This window comes from Seriola dumerili, unplaced genomic scaffold (assembly GCF_002260705.1).
Source record: "Seriola dumerili isolate Sdu_G_001 unplaced genomic scaffold, Sdu_1.0 BDQW01000609.1, whole genome shotgun sequence".
NCBI classification, from domain to species: domain Eukaryota; kingdom Metazoa; phylum Chordata; class Actinopteri; order Carangiformes; family Carangidae; genus Seriola; species Seriola dumerili.
The window spans coordinates 1,223,889-1,246,405 of NW_019174864.1; the positions used below are offsets into that span (position 1 = coordinate 1,223,889).

A 22,517-nucleotide genomic window follows, 5' to 3' on the forward strand; every position below is an offset into this window, starting at 1 on the left:
TGTTGCAACAGTGCCCAGTCTCCCAATGTAAAAGTTCCAAACTCCACCTTTAACATACACACACACACACACAAACAAACACGCACAGTGATCTGAAGTCTGCTTTAACTTGATCTCATTTATCAAAATAACCAGATTTACACACTTTACAAATATGCACATGTGAATGAGTTCTCTTTAACTTCAGTGGACTGACGTTGTACATTTTGATTAGAACTAGTTTGATCATTTGCAGCAGGGAACAGACAGTTCAGTAAAAATCAATCTCAGCAGTGTACACAACCACAGTTCTATTTTATACAGACTGCAGCAGCAACAGCAACAATATCTCCAACTTACACACTAGTGAGATAAAAATCATTTGACTATTACCTCACACTCTTACTTGTATGGAGTAATATGAATGTACAATAGAACTATTACACTGGCTCTCATGAAAATCTGACATTGAACAACAGTTTATTATAAATAATAATAACTATTATAATAATAATCTTTATTTTCATAAATATATATTTAGGTATTGAAATAAATAAATAAACATGAAATAAATTCAAATTGATAAAAATGTAGAGAAAAAAAATACTGCATCACTTTCTAAATAATGGGAAGGGTTTTCAGTTTGTGTTTTCTTACATTGGATAATTCCAAAACAAAGTGACACTGATGAGCAGCTGGTACCTGTGTTGATGGTATATCTCTACTTCTTCCTGTCTATTTTGCTCATCATGGCCTTGACATCCACAGGAGCAGAGGCGGCAGCAGCCTTCGCCTTTTCCTCCTCCTCCTGCTGCCAGAGGATGATGGGATGAATGCCCGGGCTGCGGGTCAGAGCGTTTTGCTCCAGCTGGGCTGGACTGGAGTGAAAAGAGAAACTTGGTGATGAACTCAAGATGATGGGAAAGCCTTTGTCATGAGGGAGGACAATATTCTGACAAGAGGCTTTCAGTTAGTTCTATTCTTCTTATTTTATTCATTGTGGTATAAAGGTAAAATGTGTTAAGGGCTCATTTTACCCAAACTACAAAACACAAATTTGCAGATATCTATGTATACATATATAGTATATAGTACATCAACGGTGTAGGTTTGCATTTGGACAGTAAGGACATGTCCCTACCAATATTTTGGGGGGACAGAATTGCCCCTACTAATATTTGAGTGAACTAAGAGGTCGGGGACTATCTGGAGGCAAATATCACACTCAGTGCAGCTGCTTACATCGCCACCCTTACATTATTACATTGTTAATACTGATGCATCAGTGGATTAGCAGCACTTTACTGATGCAGCTGGTCAAGGAGGAGCTGGTTTTAAATGAGAAATCAAATAGAAAAGGAGAACTGCAGCACTGGTAGGACTACTGAATATAAACATGTTGACCATGGATGCAAAAATGCAAAACTAGTGTTAGATTTTTCTCTTTGCCATTAACAAGTAATTTCCTGAAGTTTACTTTCTTTAAATTTTTGATCCGTTACTGTGTATAGTTTTTATTTAAATGTAAACACTGGTCATAACGTAAATACAGATGATATGTTTGTTATGGAGGTTGTTGTGAACCTATAAATGTTGAGACCAAACCTACGCCCTTGGAGTACATATAGTTTAGGATTTGTTTGTCCAGGTTTTAAGATCTATGTATGTCTGTGAGGTTTGTGTTGTGTCACCACTGCAGTAAAAGGTGAAGGGAATTTCATTTATGATGTTCACAGTGTTGAAGGAACAGAAACACTGTCGACATGACAGTCCACCTCATTCACTATCTCTCTGAGCCCAGTTGACATGTATGTGATTTTATTTGGGTTCTGTCAAAAGAAATATTATTAATAATAAAAAAAAATAATAATAATTATAATAATAGGTGTGACCTGAAAATATTAATTGCTGCGGAAAAAAATGAAATGAGAAATGATCTGTATATGATCTGTCTCGGGGACTGGGAGGAGTCAGTGGGCAGCCAGAGAAAGATCAGAGATGACATCAGAGACACAGGTTAATATACAACCACCTGAGTGGTGGTATTAATTATTATTATTATATTTTATATCCAAATGGAAATAATATTTTATATCCAAATGGTCAAAGGTTAATTTCACTGTGACATCATAATGTTCTTTACAAACACTTTTGGTCATTATTCAATGCTGTAACTCAGGAAGGAGAGACTGTGACCATGTTTCCTGACACTTGGCTGGTTGGTGGAGGGATACAACCAGAAGGGGGAGATTCTAGTTTTAATAAAGCCCCCTCTCAGTTTACAGCTGCTGTACTGTCCCTTTATGTAATAATATGCTTGAATCTGTCATTAAACTTACTAATAACTTTGGGGAAGAAATGTCATGATTATAGGGAGAAACAACAAGCACAGTCAGTTTGTACATACAGTATATTGGGACAGCAGTTTCTAGATATCAGAGATTAACTAGAGATTAATCTAATTTTAGCAACTGACCTGAAGTTATGAGGCTCAGGGTTCAGCGCCTTCTTCTGTATGTCTTTGTACACAGGTGACTTGAGGTAACGGAAGAAAGTATCCTGTAGCAATGAAAGCACAGGAGACTGCAGGTGAGCTCAGCTTCACTAAACCAAAGTGCCTTTAATTCCCATCTGAAAATGTGCAGATGTCATTTCTGTCACAAATTCTAATAATACAGCACATGTCAGAGCCGTGACCTGAAGGTGACCTCTGTTCCATTACAGTTTTTTGCGATTGCTTACACACTAAAAGTGAATGCTTAGACCAAAGCATCAAAACCTTAACTTTTAAAGCCATGCCTTAAACAAAGGAACCAAAAGTACAAACACATGTTCTACTTTACACTTTGTTTTCAATTCTACAACACTTCTTTTTCAAACTGCAACACACACCTGAATTTCACACCAAACACATACACACCTAAAAACACTTATGCAGATATTGAACACCACTCAGTCTGAGCCTTAGTGCTACAGGTAGACCTCAGGTGAGCTTCTGTGAAGCTTTGCAAACATGGAAGCAGTGAAAGTGAGAGGAAAGGAAGACAGAGGAGGTGGAGGATGAGGGCCAGAACAAAGAAGACCTGGTGATGGACAGACACATATTTCAGATGACAATGGGGCCACTTTGGTGGACCATGTCATAAATCATGATCTGACACTGAGGGAGGCTGAGCAGAGAATCAGTCCAACCTCAGTTGCTACAGAGTAGTATCCATAATATGGACATTGAGACTAGAGAGCAGATCTTCAACTTTCTACTAGACTGGACCTCTCAGTTCATCAACACCACCTTACAATGAAGCAGCTGTACAGGTTTCCATATGAGAGGAACAGTGTTAGAGTCAAAGACCTTCTCTATGAATATGTGGAAGTATCACTGAACTGTAGAATAACAGAGTAATGGCAGCAGATTGTGTTGTGTTTTCAATGTATACATTCAGACAAAGCAGTATGTGACCTGCACTAGTGCCTCCGTTCTGGGAGGGGGTGTCTGTAGGTCTCTGCCTATCTGACCCAACCCACCCCCAACCCCCTCCCCGTATGAGAATGTAGATGTTATAATCCTGTGTTTTTTACACCAGAATTACTTTACACCATATTCACATTTGAGTGTAAACCTGTTCTGTGACAGAGTCCTATAGACTTTGATGCAGCTGCAGCTGTAAGTTCTAATGTTCTGTACAAACCTGTTCTGGTAAAATCAGCTGTTTTCTGAATATTTTCTATTTCTGTGTTGTGTGAAGCAGTGTTTCATTTTGACATAGATGTTCAGATCCAGGTGTTCTGTGTTATTTTGCTTGTGTGTTGGGTTTTGACACAATGAGCCAAATTCTGAAATAAGTGTAAGCAATCACAAAAAACTGTAAACACGTTTTTATAGATCATCATATTTATCATTGAATCACTTGTTGGTACTAATCCACCACCCTAACATATGGGTGATAGTCATTAGCTACAGGGCAAGAAAAATAGTACACAGACACACCTTCTTCATCAGCAAGAAGACATGTGTCTGAGCTGCTTCCAGCACGTAGCGGTGAGGATGATCCAGGCCTTTCACTGTCAGACCCATTGTTCTGCCATCAATGTTAATCCAGCGCGGGGCCCCTGGGGCCAGGAAGGTCCTGAACACACACACACACACACACACACACACACACAGACACACACACATCACACACACACACACACACACACACACACACACACACACACACACTCCAGATCATGATATGATAGTAATGATACTGAAGGTCAAAGAGTGGAGAGGTGTGTAGTGTGTCTAGTTTTTTCATAGCCATTGGTTTGTCACTCTGTCTGAGGTCTCCAGTGAATTCAATAAAAGCCTTTGGTTTTCTAACATCTCTGCATCTGAGTCCTGCTTTGAGTCTCGGCCTGACAACGTCACTGTAAAAACCTGACTGTCCACATGAAAAACATGATATTTGCTTTGATGTGAAGTTTGAAGAGAAGTGAATGTAGTAGGACACGGCGGTGCCTGACACAAATGAACCAGGACCCTGTCCAGAATGCTTTGTGGGGATAAAACACATGACAACAAATCATATTAACTCATATCAAACTGTAAAAGAAGAGCACAATCACAACACAACATATTTTGTGTTCTGTATATGTATATGTATGTGTACAGTATATATATATATATATATATATATATATATATACACACACACATACATATAACATTGTGTACACACTAGGCCTAGTGACAATGGACCCACACACACACCTGCAGAGAGAGAGAAATAGTATTTGTCTCACTTGAAAATGGTCTCAGCTTTTGTTGACATGGAAGATGCAGTGCCCCATTTCAGTTCCTCAGCTGCCTCCCAAAAAGCCAAGTTCTCCCCTGGGATACACACACACACACACACACACACACACACACACACACACACACACACACATTTTAGGTCCAAATAACTTGTCCCATTAAACTTGTATTCATTACAGTCATTAATCACAGCCTGAAATATATTTTTTAAAGTTTGGTAACTTACCGCTGAACTCCTTCTTGAGGAAGATCTTGAAGTCGTCTCGGCCTCGCAGGTCGGTCAGCAGCTCAAACAGGCTGAAGGACCAGCGCTCTACTCGCATCTTAGTGGGGACATCAACTCTGAACACAGACCGGCACAGACACCCTCTCATGGCTGACTATGGCTTTTAAAAATCATCCATGTTACACTTTTATAATTTGGAATATGGGTAAATGATACATTTGTTATGCTTTGTGTCTCAACTCATATGAAATGAAAACATTAACTACTAATTTTGGCTGGTAAAATGACCTCACAATAATGTTTTTTCTATCCAAAATTGTCCTCACAATTATAGAAAGACATGTACATGTGAGCAAAGAACCACACATCAACACATACAAGTACATGCAAATACACTGTGTTGATTATCCTTAGAGTTGCTCCCATACCTGAGTTAAAAAGCTAAGAATTAATAAGTCTAATTAGTCAATCAAAATCAGCTTTGCCCATTTCCGCCTATTAACTATCAGTAGCACCTGCTGAGACACTGGCTGCTACTGGCAACTGTGGCCACCAGGGTGAGGAGGGAAACACGCACACACAATCACGTCTGTCTCCCTAGGTGGACAACAGCTTTTAAGATGGAACTTGTGTTCCAAAATGGAATATCAGAGGGAAACTACAAGTTCTGTTGAAAAGTAGCTGTAGAGCTTCTCCCAATCTAGTGATGATGTCATCCACTCTAGCTCTGAACATTCTGTACACACCCATTAAAAAGTGTGAAACAGTCTGAAAATTACACAAAACGTAAACTGCGATTTTGTGTACACAGTAATAGTTTTCAAAATACCGATTTAACCCAAAGGAGTCTCAAGTCAAAAACCCTCAAGGGTCACTTAGTAGCTTCCATATTTCATAGTCTTCCTCCATTCTTTCCAACTGAGAAAACTCCATTAGCTGAATAATTTCAAATGTCACACTTGTGTTTTCAAATGTAATTCAGAGAACTGATGATGATAATGATGATCCTTATAAAACTAAGAGGATTTGTCTCTGAATCGTCACTGAATCCTGGTGTTATTTGCAGCTTTACACAGCTCTGGATTTGATGGATAGATGAGGCCCTGGGGGTCGCTGCAGTAGTTTTACCACTGGACACACACACACACACACACACACACACACACAGAGCAGCAGGAGTCCAGTCTTTACTATGCTCAGTTCACATTCTTCAGGTTTGTGTGTTGACTGTAGAATTGAAATATTACATCTTTATACAACTTCTTCTCCATCTACATGTCTGGTTGCTTTGAGCGAGGCAGTAAACCTCAGACCTGTGTTCGGACAGCAGAGTCACATGGACGTCTGTCCTCACTGTAAATTTGCAGCCATTTATACAAAAACAAGTCTCATGTATTCTGTTTGACATGAAGGAAAAGAAGTGATCCTCCGAGGAGAGTTTACCAGCTGACGCTGAGGCTCTCAAATGTTTGTGTCTGTTTGTTCCTTTTTTGTGTTCCTCCCAAAACAGCTCATCACAATTCAGTGTAAACATATGAAAAGGCTAAAAATCTCCCAGTTTGGTTTGATTACAATAATTAGACCAATGTCTCACCATGACTGTGATCATTTCCTGATTTACCTTTACCTTGATGATGAAGCCACCCTCACCTTCTCATGTTGAGAGTCCAGTATGCATCGTTGTCTGTTTGCCAGGGGTTGCTGGGTAAACATGGAGCCAGAAAGGCATCATGGTTTTTGTAGTTTGTAATGTACTTGACCAACCTGCAGAGTCCACAGAACCTCAGAGTCAGGGTTTCCAAACCGTCACTGAACTGATCACCAGACACTCAAACAATCAAAAGGTCATGTTGTATCCCTCATATTAATTTAATAATGAGATCATCTCATTACAATTAGGAGGTAAAAATATGAGAACAAAATGTTGAGTCATAAATACAAGAAAAACAATTAATTATAATTAATATCAATTTTAACTCCTCTACATCAGGTACCAGATGAACTTACGCTCCGAGGGACACACTAGATTTGACCTTTGACCTCATGATGGCTTGTTGATAGAAAATGTTCTAGAAGAAAAGAGGAACACAAAATGTTGTTTGCAACTGTAAAATTATAATTGTAATTTTGCAAAAGTTTTCTGACCATCCACTTCCACCCAGAAAATGTCCTGCTCACTTCCACAGTTTCCAGTTTCAACAGTGAGCTGGGAGGAAGTTTTTCCATTGTTATTTCAGTGTGTGTATTTTTGAATGTTCTGACTTACTTTGCGTCTGTACTCATCAAAGCTGATTTTCTGAAAGACAGAAAAATAGTGAGTGTGACAGAGGATGATTCTGATGCTTTATTATTATCTACAGAGAGCTGCTGCAAACACAAACACGAACACGACTAAACACAACTGAATAAGCTGCTTGCAGGTTACAAAGTTTTTTGTGATTATTGCAAAATATCAACATTAATTTACTTTTGTGAAAGACTGAAACTTTTCTGACATTGGCCCTGTGCTCCAGAGAGAGAGAAAAATGAACTTGGCTTGATAATACTGAGGTCTTCTATGGGCTTAAATTAGGGTCAAAAAGATTTTGAGCTCGTAAAGTGATGTTCACAAATAATTCTAGTTTGTAGATTTTAATAAACCTTTAAAAATAAACCTTTGTAAACTTGTAAAATAAATTTGCAGGAGAAATGTGAGTTTGCGCATGTATAGAAAAGATTTGTATTTGTAAAAAAATTAAAATAAAAGAAGACTGTGAATGAAATCTGTGATCACATGAGATAAGTAGTGAGGTCACACAAAGACTCTGTGAAGTGTTTCTGTCAACATGTATGTAGAGATACAAAGCAGAAGACAGTCAGCACGCAAAGTTCCCACACTGTGTGTGACACTGAAACTACAAGTTATGAATTTTGACCTGTCTTCACACCTAAATCTATTTGGACAATAACAACCCAATGACAAAGCAGAGTCCAATCAGAAGACAGGAGAAAGATGCAGTAGATTTTCAAGATGGGCGACGTGCACTTCTGCAGACACACAGCACATTACATGTTTAAGCTTATTTTCTACATCATCAAATATAATTAAAGCCACCTGGTTTTACAGAAAAATGATTGACCCTAATCTCCCTTATAGAAAAACCACATGAATTTCCCATTTTTTCCACGTCTTACATTTACATTACATACATTTGATAACATGGTAGCACACGCTGCAAAATGTAGAGCACATGTGGAAAATGTGTCCACATGTTGTAATATGTCACAAATACTGCAGATTTTCAAAGTTTCACCATAACATTTTCAACAAGTGCAGTAATGTGAGAACTGACAAACATGCAAACAAACAACAACAATCTATGTACATGGGTCTCAAGTGTAATCCCAAAGGTTTCAAATGTGAAATTACATGGGCTTCACACATTACACTGTATGTGATTTTGCACATGTGAAATGCATATGGTTTTTCTGTAAGGGCTGAGCCCATAGTTTTCATTCAGATGGACCTGGTCTGGTTTTCTTTGTGGTGAATTTTAGACCATTTTAGGACAGTTTCTGCAGGAATGAGACAAAATCTCACCCTGCTCAAATAGTTCATTAATTTACAATCCAAACATCCTCACTTCCTGGAGGGACTGACTAAATACGACATGGAACATAAATCTACAGGAGTGTAGTTTCCACAGAGGAGTGACAGTCTGGGTAAAAGACTGTATATGATGTTTTCTTTCTGCTTGTTTTATTACATCACTGTATCTTCATCAGTGTAAGGACATCTGTTTGAAAGGAGACAAAGACAGGATAGGGGAAAAAGCAGTGAATGAAACAGCTGATCTTTACAGGATGTCCTAATATTCCCATCCTCTAATCATTTCCATTTTGTTGAAAGAAAATGAGACAGAGATGAAGATGGTCAGGTGGAGTAAAGACACCATAATTGTGTTTGCCAAACCATTTGAAAGTGAAGTAGATACAGTAGAACAGGGCTATTCAAATATGTTGTTCAGGTGGCCACATATCCTGAAAGCTAAGGGCCCTGAGTAATTCTTACTTTGTATGTACACTTGACACAATACAAAACTTTTATTTTTCCACGTTGCAAAAGTAGCCTAATGAAGAAAATAAATAGGCCTCCTTTAAGTTATCAGGCCAAGTGGTTCATTTGATTTTCTGTGCAACATAAGCTGTGCCATTAACAAAAGTAAACACATAGTTTTCTACAACACATCATGCCAGCTGTCTGGCATGCAAATTGGTTAATTCTGTTATCTCTTACGTCACACCATATTAAAGTGACAAAAAGAGGCAAACAACAGAAGAAAGCAAAGAGAATGCAAAAGTTCAAGATAAACTGACCTTGTCTGTGAATTTGATACCACACACACCAATTATAGTTGAAAGTTGGCAACATTTTGACAACAGACACTTGTTGTTACTGCCTTGGACTGGTGTGTGTGTGTGTGTACTGACCTGTTACCTCATCTGCGCTGGGATCAATAAGACGCTCTGGACCACAGTCCATAGCACTGTGAGTGCGACGCTGCACACACACATGACAGGTCCATGATGAATGTACAGTCATTAACATGATCACGTTATAATGAGATCACAATATAGAGTCACACACACACTGACCGGAGGTCTGTTCACTATCCAGTAAGCCCTCTCCTGGCAGTCAAACACCACACAGTCCGGCTTCATCCTCTCCTTACCAGCCCTGACACACACACACACACACACACACACACACACACACACAACACACACACACACCCACATGGACACATGGACACATGCAAAAAGAATGGGAAGTGCAGGTAGTTAGATGAATCTAACAAAACCTATAACCTGAGTTGAGTAGCTGAACTGATTATGTTGGTCAGGTAGAGGTAGGTCGTCTCTAGTGTCAAACTTCTTGTCAAAATTTTAAATACTCTTCTGGGTATTGAGCATCAAAAACTGTCAAGTAGTGAAAGTCTAATTTATAGTTTGAGACTGTTGTATTTTGGCTCTGTACAGCTGCTTGGGCTTTTGTTTCTGTAAATTAGATGAGATAGATTAGATTTTTTTTTTCCTACACTGGTACCAATCGTTTCAGCACTAGTGTAGAAAATTTTTAAATATGAAAGATGCAGCCCTGCCTGTGGTCTACAGAGCCTCCACATGTAGCTGCTGCCTCCTCTCTATAGGCCTCACTGTAGCTGACAGACTGTGGAGTTATTATTATTCCTCTGCACCGGCAACAGTTAGAGCTGGAGCCATATTGTTTTCATGTTGTCCATACGTACATACATCTGTCCCAGTCTCGAGGACATACATTATTTGATATCTCAGTAATGCCTTGATGGAACCTCTTCAAATTTGGCACAAACATTCACTTGGACTCAAGGACGAACTGATTAGATTTTGGTGGTCAAAGGTCAAGGTCACAGTGACCTCACAAAACGCAGTTTTGTATGATGGCCCTGAGAGCTCAACACACTACAACTTAAGGAAACACATGCAAATACACATGTGCATTGACAATTCAGAAAACATCTTCATCAATTTAACAGCACATGTGCTACAAATACTGTCAACACAACAGAAGTGTTTCCAGGGGACACTAAAAAATAACAGACCCAGCTGGGGCACATTCACAATGCTGTTTGTTCATTGCTTCTTGACTTTTGAAGTTATGAAGACGGCTACCCGTTAGTGGTATTTGAAAATAAGCTAAAGGTGAGTTGTTTGGTTTAGCATAACGTCAATATCACATGATTCAGATATTATTGCAAATATGTACTGTTAGCTTAGCCATAGTCTTATAATGAACATTATAATAGACCCAACTTATTTTCAAACGCCACTAATGGGTAGTTGTCTTCATAACTTCAAAAGTCAAGAAGCATTGAACAACCAGTGCATCCCAGATGGGTCCATTACTTTTTAGTGTCCCCTGGAAACACTTCTGTTGTGTTGTCAGTATTTGTAACGCATGTGTTGTCAAATTGATGAAGATGTTTCCTGATTTTGCAGCGCCTTTGTCTTATTTTTTTGTATAGGTTTGACCTACTTGTACTGTTCAGTAGCCTGCATCACAATGAAGTCCCACTTGTGGTTCAGCCATTCATGGAGGTGGTTATAATGCACCTGTTAAAAACAGTATGTATAAGTACAGTAACAGTGACATTGAAGGTAACAGGGACAGTGACAGTGAGGGTGACTGATGGTGACAGGGACAGAGACAGGGATGGTGACAAGAACATAGACAGGGATGGTGACAAGAACATAGACAGTGACAGTGTGACGTGATAGTGACGGTGACGTGGCGGTGACAGTGACAGTGACGGTGACAGTGACAGTGATGGTGACAGTGACAGTGATGGTGTGACAATGGCAGGGACAGTTACAGTGTGAGGTGGCGGTGACAGTAAGGTAATAGTAACAGTGACAGTGACAGTGACGGTGACAGGGACATTGAAGGTAACAGTGACAGTGACAGTGAAGGTAACATTGACAGTAACAGTGACGGTGACGGGGACAGTGAAGGGAACAGGGACAGCCAGTGACAGTGACAATAATGGGGACTGTGTGACATTGACGGTGAGGGTGACAGGGAAGGCAACAGGGACAGAGACAGTGAAAGTGTGACGGTGACGTGGCGGGGACAGGGGCAGGGACAGTGACAGTGACAGTGATGGTGGGACAATGGCAGGGACAGTTACAGTGTGAGGTGGCGGTGACAGTAAGGTAATAGTAACAGTGACAGTGACAGTGACGGTGACAGTGAAAGTAACATTGACAGTACCAGTGACGGTGACGGGGACAGTGAAGGGAACAGGGACAGCCAGTGACAGTGACAATAATGGGGACTGTGTGACATTGACGGTGAGGGTGACAGGGAAGGCAACAGGGACAGAGACAGTGAAAGTGTGACGGTGACGTGGCGGGGACAGGGGCAGGGACAGTGACAGTGACAGTGATGGTGGGACAATGGCAGGGACAGTTACAGTGTGAGGTGGCGGTGACAGTAAGGTAATAGTAACAGTGACAGTGACAGTGACGGTGACAGTGAAAGTAACATTGACAGTACCAGTGACGGTGACGGGGACAGTGAAGGGAACAGGGACAGCCAGTGACAGAGACAGTGACGGTGACTGTGTGACATTGACAGTCAAGGCAACAGGGACAGAGACAGTGAAAGTGTGACAGTGATAGTGATGGTGACAGGGACAGTATGGTGACAGTGACAGAGACAGTGATGGTGACAGGGACAGTGAAACTGACAGGGACACTGACAAGGACAGTGACAGTACGGTGACAGTGACAGACACAGTAACAGTGACAGGGACAGTGACAGAGATGCTGACAGTGACAGAGACAGTGATGGTTACAAGGACAGTGACAGTGACAGAGACAGTGACGGTGACAGGTGACAGGTGACAGACAATGACGGTGACAGAGATGCTGGCAGTGACAGTACGGTGACAGTGACTTTGACAGAGACAGTGACGGTGACAGGGACAGTACAGTGACAGAGACAGTGACGGTGAGAGGGACAGTGATAAGTTCACTTAAAAACAGAACATAAACAGAACTGGGAGGAAACTAGTGCTCAGTAAGTCAGCAGCAGTTAAAATCTCCTCTTCTACAAACAGCCTGTTTGGGTCAAATGTTTTCGCCACATCACATCTCATGTCTGAATCCATAGATTAAACATTGTGTTTTACTCTTTCCTATTGTAAATAAATGTCTTTAGTATAACTACTGGTCAGTTTAATGTTGCACAAGTGTGAATATTGCCAACCTTTACTCAGTTGAATTCCAAACCTTCAAAGATTTGCTGTTGATATGGTAATTTGGTTATAGTTATTAAGGTAATTATTAATCACAGTTCCAGATTAATAGTAATAATTTGAGACTGAAAAAATATTGGCTATTTTGCCTATTAGTTAGGCTGGTGCCCCTGAGGACTTTAATTCAGTTATTATTTGATATTAATATTTTAATATTAATATTTTCTACATTTATGATAGCCGATAAATTGATAGAAAACCAAAGGTCCAACATATATGGTGTCCTGCTTGTGAGGCAGAGCTCAGACCCAACATGCACATCTACACACACACACACACACACACATGTACCTGTTCATAGGGCTCTAACATGCCTTTCTTGCGGATGTTCCTCTTGGCCAGGTAAATGGCTACAATCACAACAAAACAAATCATTGGTTACTAGTGTTCGAAAGTAAGTAAATATATTTACTCAAATACTTAGACTTACACAATACATTTCATAGGGAAATATTTTACTTTCTACATTTATCTGACCAATTTAGTTTTAGCACAGCACATAACTGCATATTTCAGGAGAAAACTTTTAAATGTGGATACAAGTATTGGGTATTACTCTTTTGACAAAACACGTTAGCCACTCAAAAAATCAAGATGGTCATCACTTCCAAGATGGCTGACATTTCTGGCAAGGAAGTGTATGTAGTATGCAGTCCCAGTATGCAGACAAGAACCTTGCTGTGGAAACTGGGAGAAACTACTATCCTAGAGCTGTCAAAAAAAAAAAAAGACTAGTTGCCAACCCATCCAAAAATCTGCAGGGATAATTTGTTAATTTACTACTGCTGAGGAAATCTGGCATCTGAAAATGTCAGACATTGTATTGAGGCGCCTTGTTCGTAAGTAGTTGAGCTCAAGAAGGTGATTGATTCTCTTTTCAGATCTGCCAGATCATTTCTGGGATTTGACAAAAAACAGTGAGTCCCTTCTTTTAAAACAAACCAAGTTGTTCTTAACCATGAGCCTGTGAAACGATCACTCAGAGCCTGTTTGAAGTGGTGTTGCTTATGCAGTATTGGTTGTAATTCTTTTGTTGGAGCAATAACTATATATTGCGCGTCCCTACATGTGATTCAACAGTCTGCAGGTTGCATTGTAAAGAGATGTTTCTGTATTGTACCCACCGTAGTCCGAGTCTTCTGCAACCCAGTTCTGTGTCGGCCAAAAGTAAGGGGTCTGAAAGGGATGACATTTGAAAACAGTGATGTTGATGTTCTTTCAGTGGATAAACATAAACAATAAACAAGATAATAAAGAGAAAACATAAACAACAGTAGCTGTAACTGCAACAGTAAAGTTTGTAAAGGAATGAAACATATTATATTTTCTATGAAAATAATTAGGGAACACTGCACCTGGATACAGTTAGAGAATGATGGTAATCGTGGTTTAATAATGAAGAAGTCAAAAGTGACTTGAAGCAGAAAATGCAAACACATTTCACTGAAAACCAGATTCTTTACTGAACCTAAACCAGCGTACATCTACTCCCTAAACCTGATCCCACGTGGGACTGTGGTGAGAACATATTATGGCACTGTCGAGGTGAATTAACCATCTGGCTCTTCACTTTGAAGGAGCATAGTATTTCTAAGGTCACAACCCATTTTAGTAGGTAGCTAGTTACTGTGTTTTTGTACTGGGATTATTCACAGCAGCCCCTAGTTGGTTGATTCATAATTATTCATTTATTATTTATTCAGACTTTGGCATTGCAGTACAATACAACAGTTGCTCTAGTTAATAGAGGCAGGATTAGGGTTATAAAGTGACACTGAATTAAATTAATAAAAAAATCAAAAATAAAATGAACTGTGTTATTATGAAAATATGATTTTATGATGAAATATAATTTCATTATAGTGAGTTGCATTTTAATAATTTCTGAAATGTTTAAAAAAATTATTGCTTCATTTATATATTTTACACTATTCATGCATGTGACCGTCTCAATAACTTCTTAATCCATTTAATATTTAACACTTTGACAGCTCAAGACAGTTTCTAATTTGTCCATTAACCACATTAAACCACCCACACACTACTTTATTGAATGGATAAAGGGTAAGAATTGATAACATGGCTTGAAAACAGCTAGTGTGAAGTCTGGATAGATGCGATAATAAAGTTATCATTCAAAATTCAAATTCATACATCTGCAGATTCCTTGTGAAGCAGGAACAGTTCCTCCTTTGTCCTTGGTGTGCAATAATAATTTTTAACACAGTCAGAGAGTCTTTAATCTTTAATGAAGTGAAATCCCGATTCTGTTTCCTGTGAAGATAAAGTGAAACATTGACTCCAGCTATAGGCAGGATTGAGGAAGCAAGTATTCAGTTTTACCTGGAAGCGGTAAAGGCTGGTGTCATTGCACATGACCAGCTTCTTGTGGTTCTGCAGGGGGTAGATGTAACCATAGGCCACCAACATGGTGCCAAAGACATGAGCCTCTGGAACAACACACACAGGAGGCAGCAGAGGGCAAGGACATGAATGAGACGGAGCAGTGAAGATGTCATGATGTCAGGTTTTTCATTTTCATAGTTCACAAACTCTACCTTCTGTTTCAGTTTTCATCTTGCTGGCGATCCATGCAATTATGTCCTGACCTGTGGAAACAGAGAACATCTGAAATACTGAAATATCCCAGAAGTTTTGGAGAGATCTCGAGTCTCACTTTTCGAAGCTGCTAACTCTCTCTACTCCTTCAACCTTAAAGATATTATTCATTATGATAGTCCAATTACAGTGCTCTGGAATATCTACTTAATGCAAAATTCCCTATCCACAAACAGAAATTTGCCAAATCAACTGCTAAATTTTCACCTTTTTTCCTAAAACTAAATTTTCTACTCAAGTCACTTGGTTTATTAAACAACAAAAAGGGTAATAAGCTGCACACAGTGCACACAGCCATGTTCCACCAACTACACAATAGTGACTGCAGTTTGTGATAACTGTGCTGAAAACTTTGTGTTTGACAAAGACATAATTTGTTTTTCTGTTAATAGCGTGATCTTAGAAGTTTACATGTCATATTATTAGTGCCACGGGTGCTCAGCTCCGAGGCACTCCTCTACAGCTAGAATAGCTGAGAGGAGTGCCTCTATTAATATTCCTTCAGGCTTATTATTATTCTTCCGCCAAATTTTGGCGCATAACTCGTCCTGCAGCTTTGAGAAAACCCCAGTAATATATACATCAAAACGTGTGTCTTGATCCCGAAAGAGGTGCTATGACTTTTGGTGTTAAAATTCCAATTTTTCCCAAAGTTATTCCAAAAATACTGGGAATAAATAATGCATTAGGAATGCATTGGAATTTTCTTTAAAAACCCACAAAATTTCACCTTTTTTCTACAAAATTTCACCTTTTTTCTGAGTCACCCAGCTCTCTCATACCTGCACGTAGAAATGTGATTCAAACTATAAAACGGAGGAAAACTTCTGCTCTCTCCAAAACACAGCAACTGTTTTTACATAACATGTAAACTTTTCAAACTATGAGCACTCAAAGGAGGAGTGGAAATCACTTTTTCTTCAAAGTTAGAGTGACAGCGTCAGTTGGCTAGAGTGCGTGAAGCAGTAAAAAATAACCTTTATTTTTATTTTTAACTCGAGCTCACGGCCAAACCGTAAAAAGGAGACAAATAATTCTTTCTGAAAATGTAGACATAGTTGTTGGGATTCATAAAATGTAACTTTGACAGGCAGGGTCTGCACAAAATTTAAACGGGGGTGCCGAGTCCGGCAGCAATACCTGTCTCACTCTCATTGACACCTAATGTAATCGTTTTTTTTTTTCAAAAGAATCTCACTCTGTCTTCGCACTGAGCTTACTCACTCATTTTAAGGAATATCTGAATAAAATAGAGACTGTAAGAAACTTCTGGCTTCAGTGTCTGTCACGGTGTTTTCGGTTTTTGAAAAGAAGTAACGGTTTTCTCATAATTTGCAATTGTTTTAAGCCATGTAGAAGCCAAATTCTGGGCAGATTTTCACATTGCCATGGCAACGGCAGCTCCTGACCTGTGTGCGTGTGTGCGTGCCTAGCAACCAGATAACCAACTCTCCAAGCTCCGCTAGCTTTACATTAGCCGCATGTTAGGTCTTAAATTACATTTAGTTAGGTCTTAAATATGTAAGTCCATTTACTGCTTCCTTTGTTGCTTTTCTTTTTGTTTTGTTAAATGAGTGAATGAAGTTGTGACGGTCTCCGCTGAGACAGAGGAGAGGAGAAGCTACTAGCCCTCTCTCGCTGTCACTTCTAGTCGCGTTGCTCTCCTCCCCAGTAATGTTAAATTTAGCACCGAAAAAAACATTATAGTGGTAATTTAAATAGCGGTTCATGGGATTTATTAACCCTCAGGGGTCCCTCTGTCCTTTTTTGGACATTTTCTTCACTTTTCTTTTTTGATTAGCTGATCATTTTGGCTGTGTTACAGCTGAAGGTATGGATTTCTGCAAGAAAGTGTCTTTTTTGACATATTTTTAAAATGTAATGTCAGTTACTGTTACAGGTCTATTATACACTGGTAACACATTTTGTACCCTCTGGGGTTCCTCGCGTCCAAAAAAGGACACCCAAAGAAAATGCTATAAAATCATCATATATCAATATTTTATTCTGCTTTTTTTTTGCATACATCTCTTAAACCACTTCAGTTCTGCTCAAACCTACCAAATGTTTATTAGTTTTCAGGATTTTAACCCTTTAAATGCCAGTTTGAAGACATGTTGCCTCTTGTTTTATTAAAAAAAACAACACAGAATATGAGATATTTCCCACATAATACATGATGGAGGGATGTGACATTGTTTTATATCAGAGTCTTTTATATCAAGACATTTCTCAAAACCAGAATATGATCAGGGTGACTTTTGAACACTGGAAATAAATCATGTACTCATCCCGGCAGTAGCCCCCGTGGCACTCAAAATTTCCCTGGAATTTTCTAGTTTTAATTTGTTGTTCACCCTCACATTAATGCTGCCAGTTTTCATTTAAAAGCAAAGTGATCATTGTGACATCAGATCTCAAGTTAACTGTTGGGATGATGTAGGAAAAGATGAGGAGCCACAACAACACAGCTAAAGGATGAGTAAAGGGAACATTCACTTCAGATCAATCACACTGAAGCGCACCTACACAGCAGGAGGTGTTTATACATTACTCAGACCACCTCGACAGGTGAGATGGTGGGTTTGGTCCTTGTATTCATACTGACCTTTCCCTCGCTGGTCTTAGACCAGATTAAAAAGCCACTTTAGCTCCTAAAGCACAGTCCAGATCTCATCCAATTGTGGGTTTCCTTATTTAGTCTGTGTTAGCAGCTTAGACAGTCAGGGCAGCCTGTCACAGTCTGTTTTAAATATGCACTGGCACTGAGTGTTGTCTTTGCTGTCAAGAGAATTTATACAGATTTTATGTTTTATTTTACAGAGACATAGAAGTTCAGAAATAACAGACCCTGACCAAGTCAAGGTTTTATTAATAATCAGTACAATACAACCTACTCCTGCCATGGAGAGAATAACAGAATACCTTTTTCTGTTTATTATTGTATTGATCCATATCAGTCATTTTAAATAATCTAGAAACACAAGCAAATAAAGCTCAATAAACAAACTACAATGATCGGTAAGTGCAAGTGGAAATGAAACTATTTTAATGACAGAATACTCATCAAAATCTGAAAAACAAAACAAAACAAAGATTATATCTTCGATATTATTGATAAAAACAGTGATGAACTCTCTTTTATACATAACAACACAAACACATTATACATTTTTGGGAGCACAACAAGCTGAAAACAAAACATAACACACCTTTCAAAGTTGCAGTCAACTGCACATTCACACATATAGATATCACAGAGCAACACTGGCTTTTATCAGGCATTGTCTAGTCCAATATTCACTTTGAGGAAGATGATTCTCTGTGGGGTTGTCACTAAATAGTGAAACTGTTATAAAGATACTTGTCAAATTATAACACTATGTTGAAATTGAGTTTATATTTTATCTTGGAGAAAATGTTGGAGTTTTATTTTAAATGAGCACATTAGCAGGACGAGTAGTAAGTAGTAAGTATTGATGTTGGCCCTTAATTTGTTAAGTATCAAATCGACACAGTGACCTTAACAAGTGGAAGAGACAAAGATAAAGTTGGCATTAACTGTCCAGTCAACCATTAGGGTAAGGTTAGGGTTGGTTTGAGTGTCTCTGTGTGTGCATGTGTGGCCTTGTATTTCTATATTCATGGGGTCCAACCAGGTGCCCACTGTACTAGTGGGGTCTGACAGCCTTGTGAGGACCACAATGATGTGTGGCTGTGTGGCAATATGTGTGTGTGTGTGTGTGTGTGTGTGTGTGTGCGCGTGCGTGCGTGCGTGCGTGCGTGCGTGCGTGTGTGTGTGTGTGTCAGTCTCACCAGTAATAACATGTGGGATCTTTGTGACATTGAGTTTCTGCTCTGAGCCTTTTACTCCACTCTTCAGGTCCTGCATCTCCACCACCATGGCTTCCAGCTGTGAACCAAACAATATAGATAATGTAGATATAGATAATTTTCAGATACAGTGTAATACCCACTGTCACATATATCCAGTTCAGATATCCACATTCCACTCAGGAAGAGAAAACCACAGCATGAACACTGGTACATGTGTCATGTCACATACATTATTCCACAGTTTTAGAGCATCACCAGTGAACAGGGAGGAGGTTTAGGAAATGAAGTGTTGTTAGGCTGTGGTACCAAGGCCATTTGAGCTGGAAATCCAATGTTCATATAAAAAAGAGGAATCTCAGTTGATCTTGTCCAGTGCATGTATGAGACAGAATATCAAGTAGAGTATTTGATTACCTTCAAATACCTTCAAGCGCATGATTAAAATGATGTCATTGCTAAGTCTATTCATTTGTCATGTCTGAGCAATCATGAATTAGGAAGGAGTATACAATCCTTTAAAGGGCCCATGGGCAGTGAAGTTCACTTAGCAGCTCCATTATTAGCCCATGGAGAACCCAGAGAAACCACTCAGTACTCCTTTACTGCAATACATGGTCCCAGGTTATCTAGTGTGTCGGTGTGGGTTAGACAAATATTTGTTTTGGAATCTGCACAATGTAAAGATAAGAATATCAAAACTTCATTTTAACACAGGGCACTGCTACAAGACAGGGGCCTCAGTACTACAGCTTTAAGGTCATCATCATTTAAGTAGCTATTGATTTACATATTACATTACTGAAATTACCACAACATTGACACACAGTGACCCTGGGGCATGTGGGGCAGCTGGGGGTCTGCAGCTGCTGGACAACTCCTTGCTTTGTCCAGTTCTGTATCCAACCATAGAAACATCAGGGTCAGACTTAAAATAAATTTTAAACAGTGAAGTTTGTCCATCATTATATACAGCAACTGTATCTCTTACAAATAATTTTCATATCAAAAAACTTTTGCAGTAACAAAACAGAGCAAAAGGGCGACAGGAACTGAACTCAGAACAGGAAAAGAAGGTAAACACTTGTACTAAACCTGTACTTTACTTTTCTGTAATGTAACACTACTTTGCTGTTTTAGCTCTGAACATTGCCAATAAAAATAAGTTGCTAATGCTGTATACTTCCATATGGAGGACTGGGTTGCATCTCATCAGGAAAGCAGGAACACTGTGTTGTTCTTGCATCTGATTACAGTGACATGTACTCTGGGTACTTAAGGTTGTGTTTACTACTTTCAGAGAGCAATATTTCACTTTACTCCGCTACTTACACATTTTTACTCAGTGATAATGATGCAATGATATACACATATGTTCTATAGAACATGCATAACAAATAGTTTTACTGTGATACTTTTTTTAATAAAGATTTTAAATTGTGGTTTTGCCACTTTTACTTCAGAAAAATTTTTTTATTCCACCACTGCAAGGCAGTCGTGGCACATGATTTTCATTTTACACCTTGTGTCTTATACTTTTGGATTCAGTGCTGTTTTTGCTGCATTACATGGGTTGGCTGTGGTTTAGGTTGTAAGGTTGGGGGTTTGATTCCCGCCTCTTCCATGGAGCCCCACTGAGCAGCGTGACACTCAGCGCTTCTCCTTGAGCTGCTGTGTTTGAGTTGTGCCTCACTTCTACGGCACTCTGGACAAAAGTGTCTTCCAAATAAATAAATGTAAACGTAATGTAACTTTGCCTAAATGTATCCTTTGCACTGAAAATGTGAATGTTGTTGAACACAATCTGAGCCTCTCTAAACTTCTGGTTTATGATTCCATATCTATGACTTTTTATGACTTTGCTAAATAAAATCAAACCTTTGACTGAACTGAATTATGACCCACCATCATTTAATGTGGTATCTGCATTATTCTTTCATAAATACATGAATAATTAACTGTGCCACTTTACTGTGCCACTTTTTTCAGCACCCATCTCACTATAGTGTTATACTAAAACAAAAATAGCATTCCCCCTACATATATTATATACATCATAGACATACAGAAGCAATAATATCAGCTGTATGACAATGTAATGCAATGTGTATGGAATCCATAATTAGTCTAGCAGAAAAGTGATATTTATTTTTTGTAACGTAGTTTTTAATCCATTTATTTTTTTTATTGTATTTGTTTTCTATTTGTCTGCTTCCTTGCGCATTGTAATCAGATAGACTTCAGGATTTTCTTCTGTTATTGATTCTGTCCTGTCCTTATGTCCTTTGACCTCATGTGTAAGTGAGCTTAAAGTTAATATCTTCTTCTGAGGAGCACACCAGGTGAGGTCAGGTTTTTCTGCTGCACTGAACAGTATATTTCAACAGCAGAGTAGCAAAGCTAATTGGCTTTAAGGTGGAAATAGCGATGATCATTAACAATCCTCTGTTCTTCTGCTAGCAAACAAATCATGTGTAAAGCTCATATAAATACACATGTACTCAATGAGACTCTATGCGTAAAAGGAAAAAATAAAAAATAAAGCTATTTCTGAAAATACTGAGTGAGAGAAACTTACATGCTAAAAACTTAGAAGTAAATGGTTTTTTTTCACAGCTTAAATGTCAGTGTTCTCCAGAAATGTAAAGTCTAATTTCTGACCAAATTAAGGATAATCAACACATATTACAAATGAAATGCCAACAGCTTACACAGAACAGACAGAACTTGAACAATAATAATAATGATGCTGCCCACCCACCTTTTTGATGCAGTGCATTCGAGGCCGGAAATGTCGCCCCCTGTCAGGACGGGCTGTTCTTATTGTCATAATTGCAGACAGATAAAGACCAAATCAGTTGTTTAAAAAAAATGAAGTCCTGGTGTGAAATATTCCAGTTGTAATATGTATAGCAGCTGACAGACAAGTGTGTATATGCAGTGGATGTGAACACACTCCTCCTCTGTGGGGATTGTAAAACAGGATTGTAAGGATGGATTAACCACCAATCAGCTGTAGGAAACTTGTGCTCTTATCCCCCAGTAATTACAGAGAAAAGCCTTTGGGTGGTTCTTAAATTAACTTCTGTGAAGAGTCATGATTGACCCAGTGTCAGAGCTGGAACATGTAGTTTGGTTGGTCGTGTGTGAAGACTGGAGTGTGTCACGATCACCAAAGACTTTATGAGTTGTTTGATTAATTGATATAGAATACATTACAAGT

General features: G+C 38.9%; 1 protein-coding gene across 1 annotated transcript; it reads right to left on the reverse strand.

Moving 5' to 3' along the window:
- Positions 1-595: 595 nt before the first annotated feature.
- Positions 596-22,209, reverse strand: LOC111236270 (regulator of G-protein signaling 9-like). Its single transcript, XM_022764943.1, has 17 exons — positions 22,056-22,209; positions 19,277-19,373; positions 15,400-15,450; positions 15,185-15,291; positions 13,966-14,017; positions 13,133-13,191; positions 11,059-11,135; positions 9,639-9,720; positions 9,481-9,543; positions 7,270-7,299; positions 7,011-7,072; positions 6,654-6,767; positions 5,004-5,119; positions 4,765-4,852; positions 3,968-4,106; positions 2,456-2,538; positions 596-857 (listed from the first exon to the last, which is right to left on the reverse strand). The coding sequence occupies exons 1-17, from the start codon at positions 22,122-22,124 to the stop codon at positions 701-703; spliced, it is 1,446 nt and encodes a 481-aa protein (XP_022620664.1). The 5' UTR covers positions 22,125-22,209; the 3' UTR covers positions 596-700.
- Positions 22,210-22,517: the final 308 nt, after the last annotated feature.

What these genes read in the sequence shown, in the direction of transcription:
- LOC111236270 (XM_022764943.1), bottom strand. Translation starts at nt 22,124, where the DNA reads ATGACAATAAGAACAGCCCGTCCTGACAGGGGGCGACATTTCCGGCCT. An exon ending in TGGACTCTCAACATGAGAAG is followed by an intron (nt 5,120 to 6,653) that starts GTGAGGGTGGCT and finishes GTCTGTGTTCAG; the next exon opens with AGTTGATGTCCCCACTAAGA. An exon ending in CCTCAAGAAGGAGTTCAGCG is followed by an intron (nt 4,853 to 5,003) that starts GTAAGTTACCAA and finishes TGTGTATCCCAG; the next exon opens with GGGAGAACTTGGCTTTTTGG.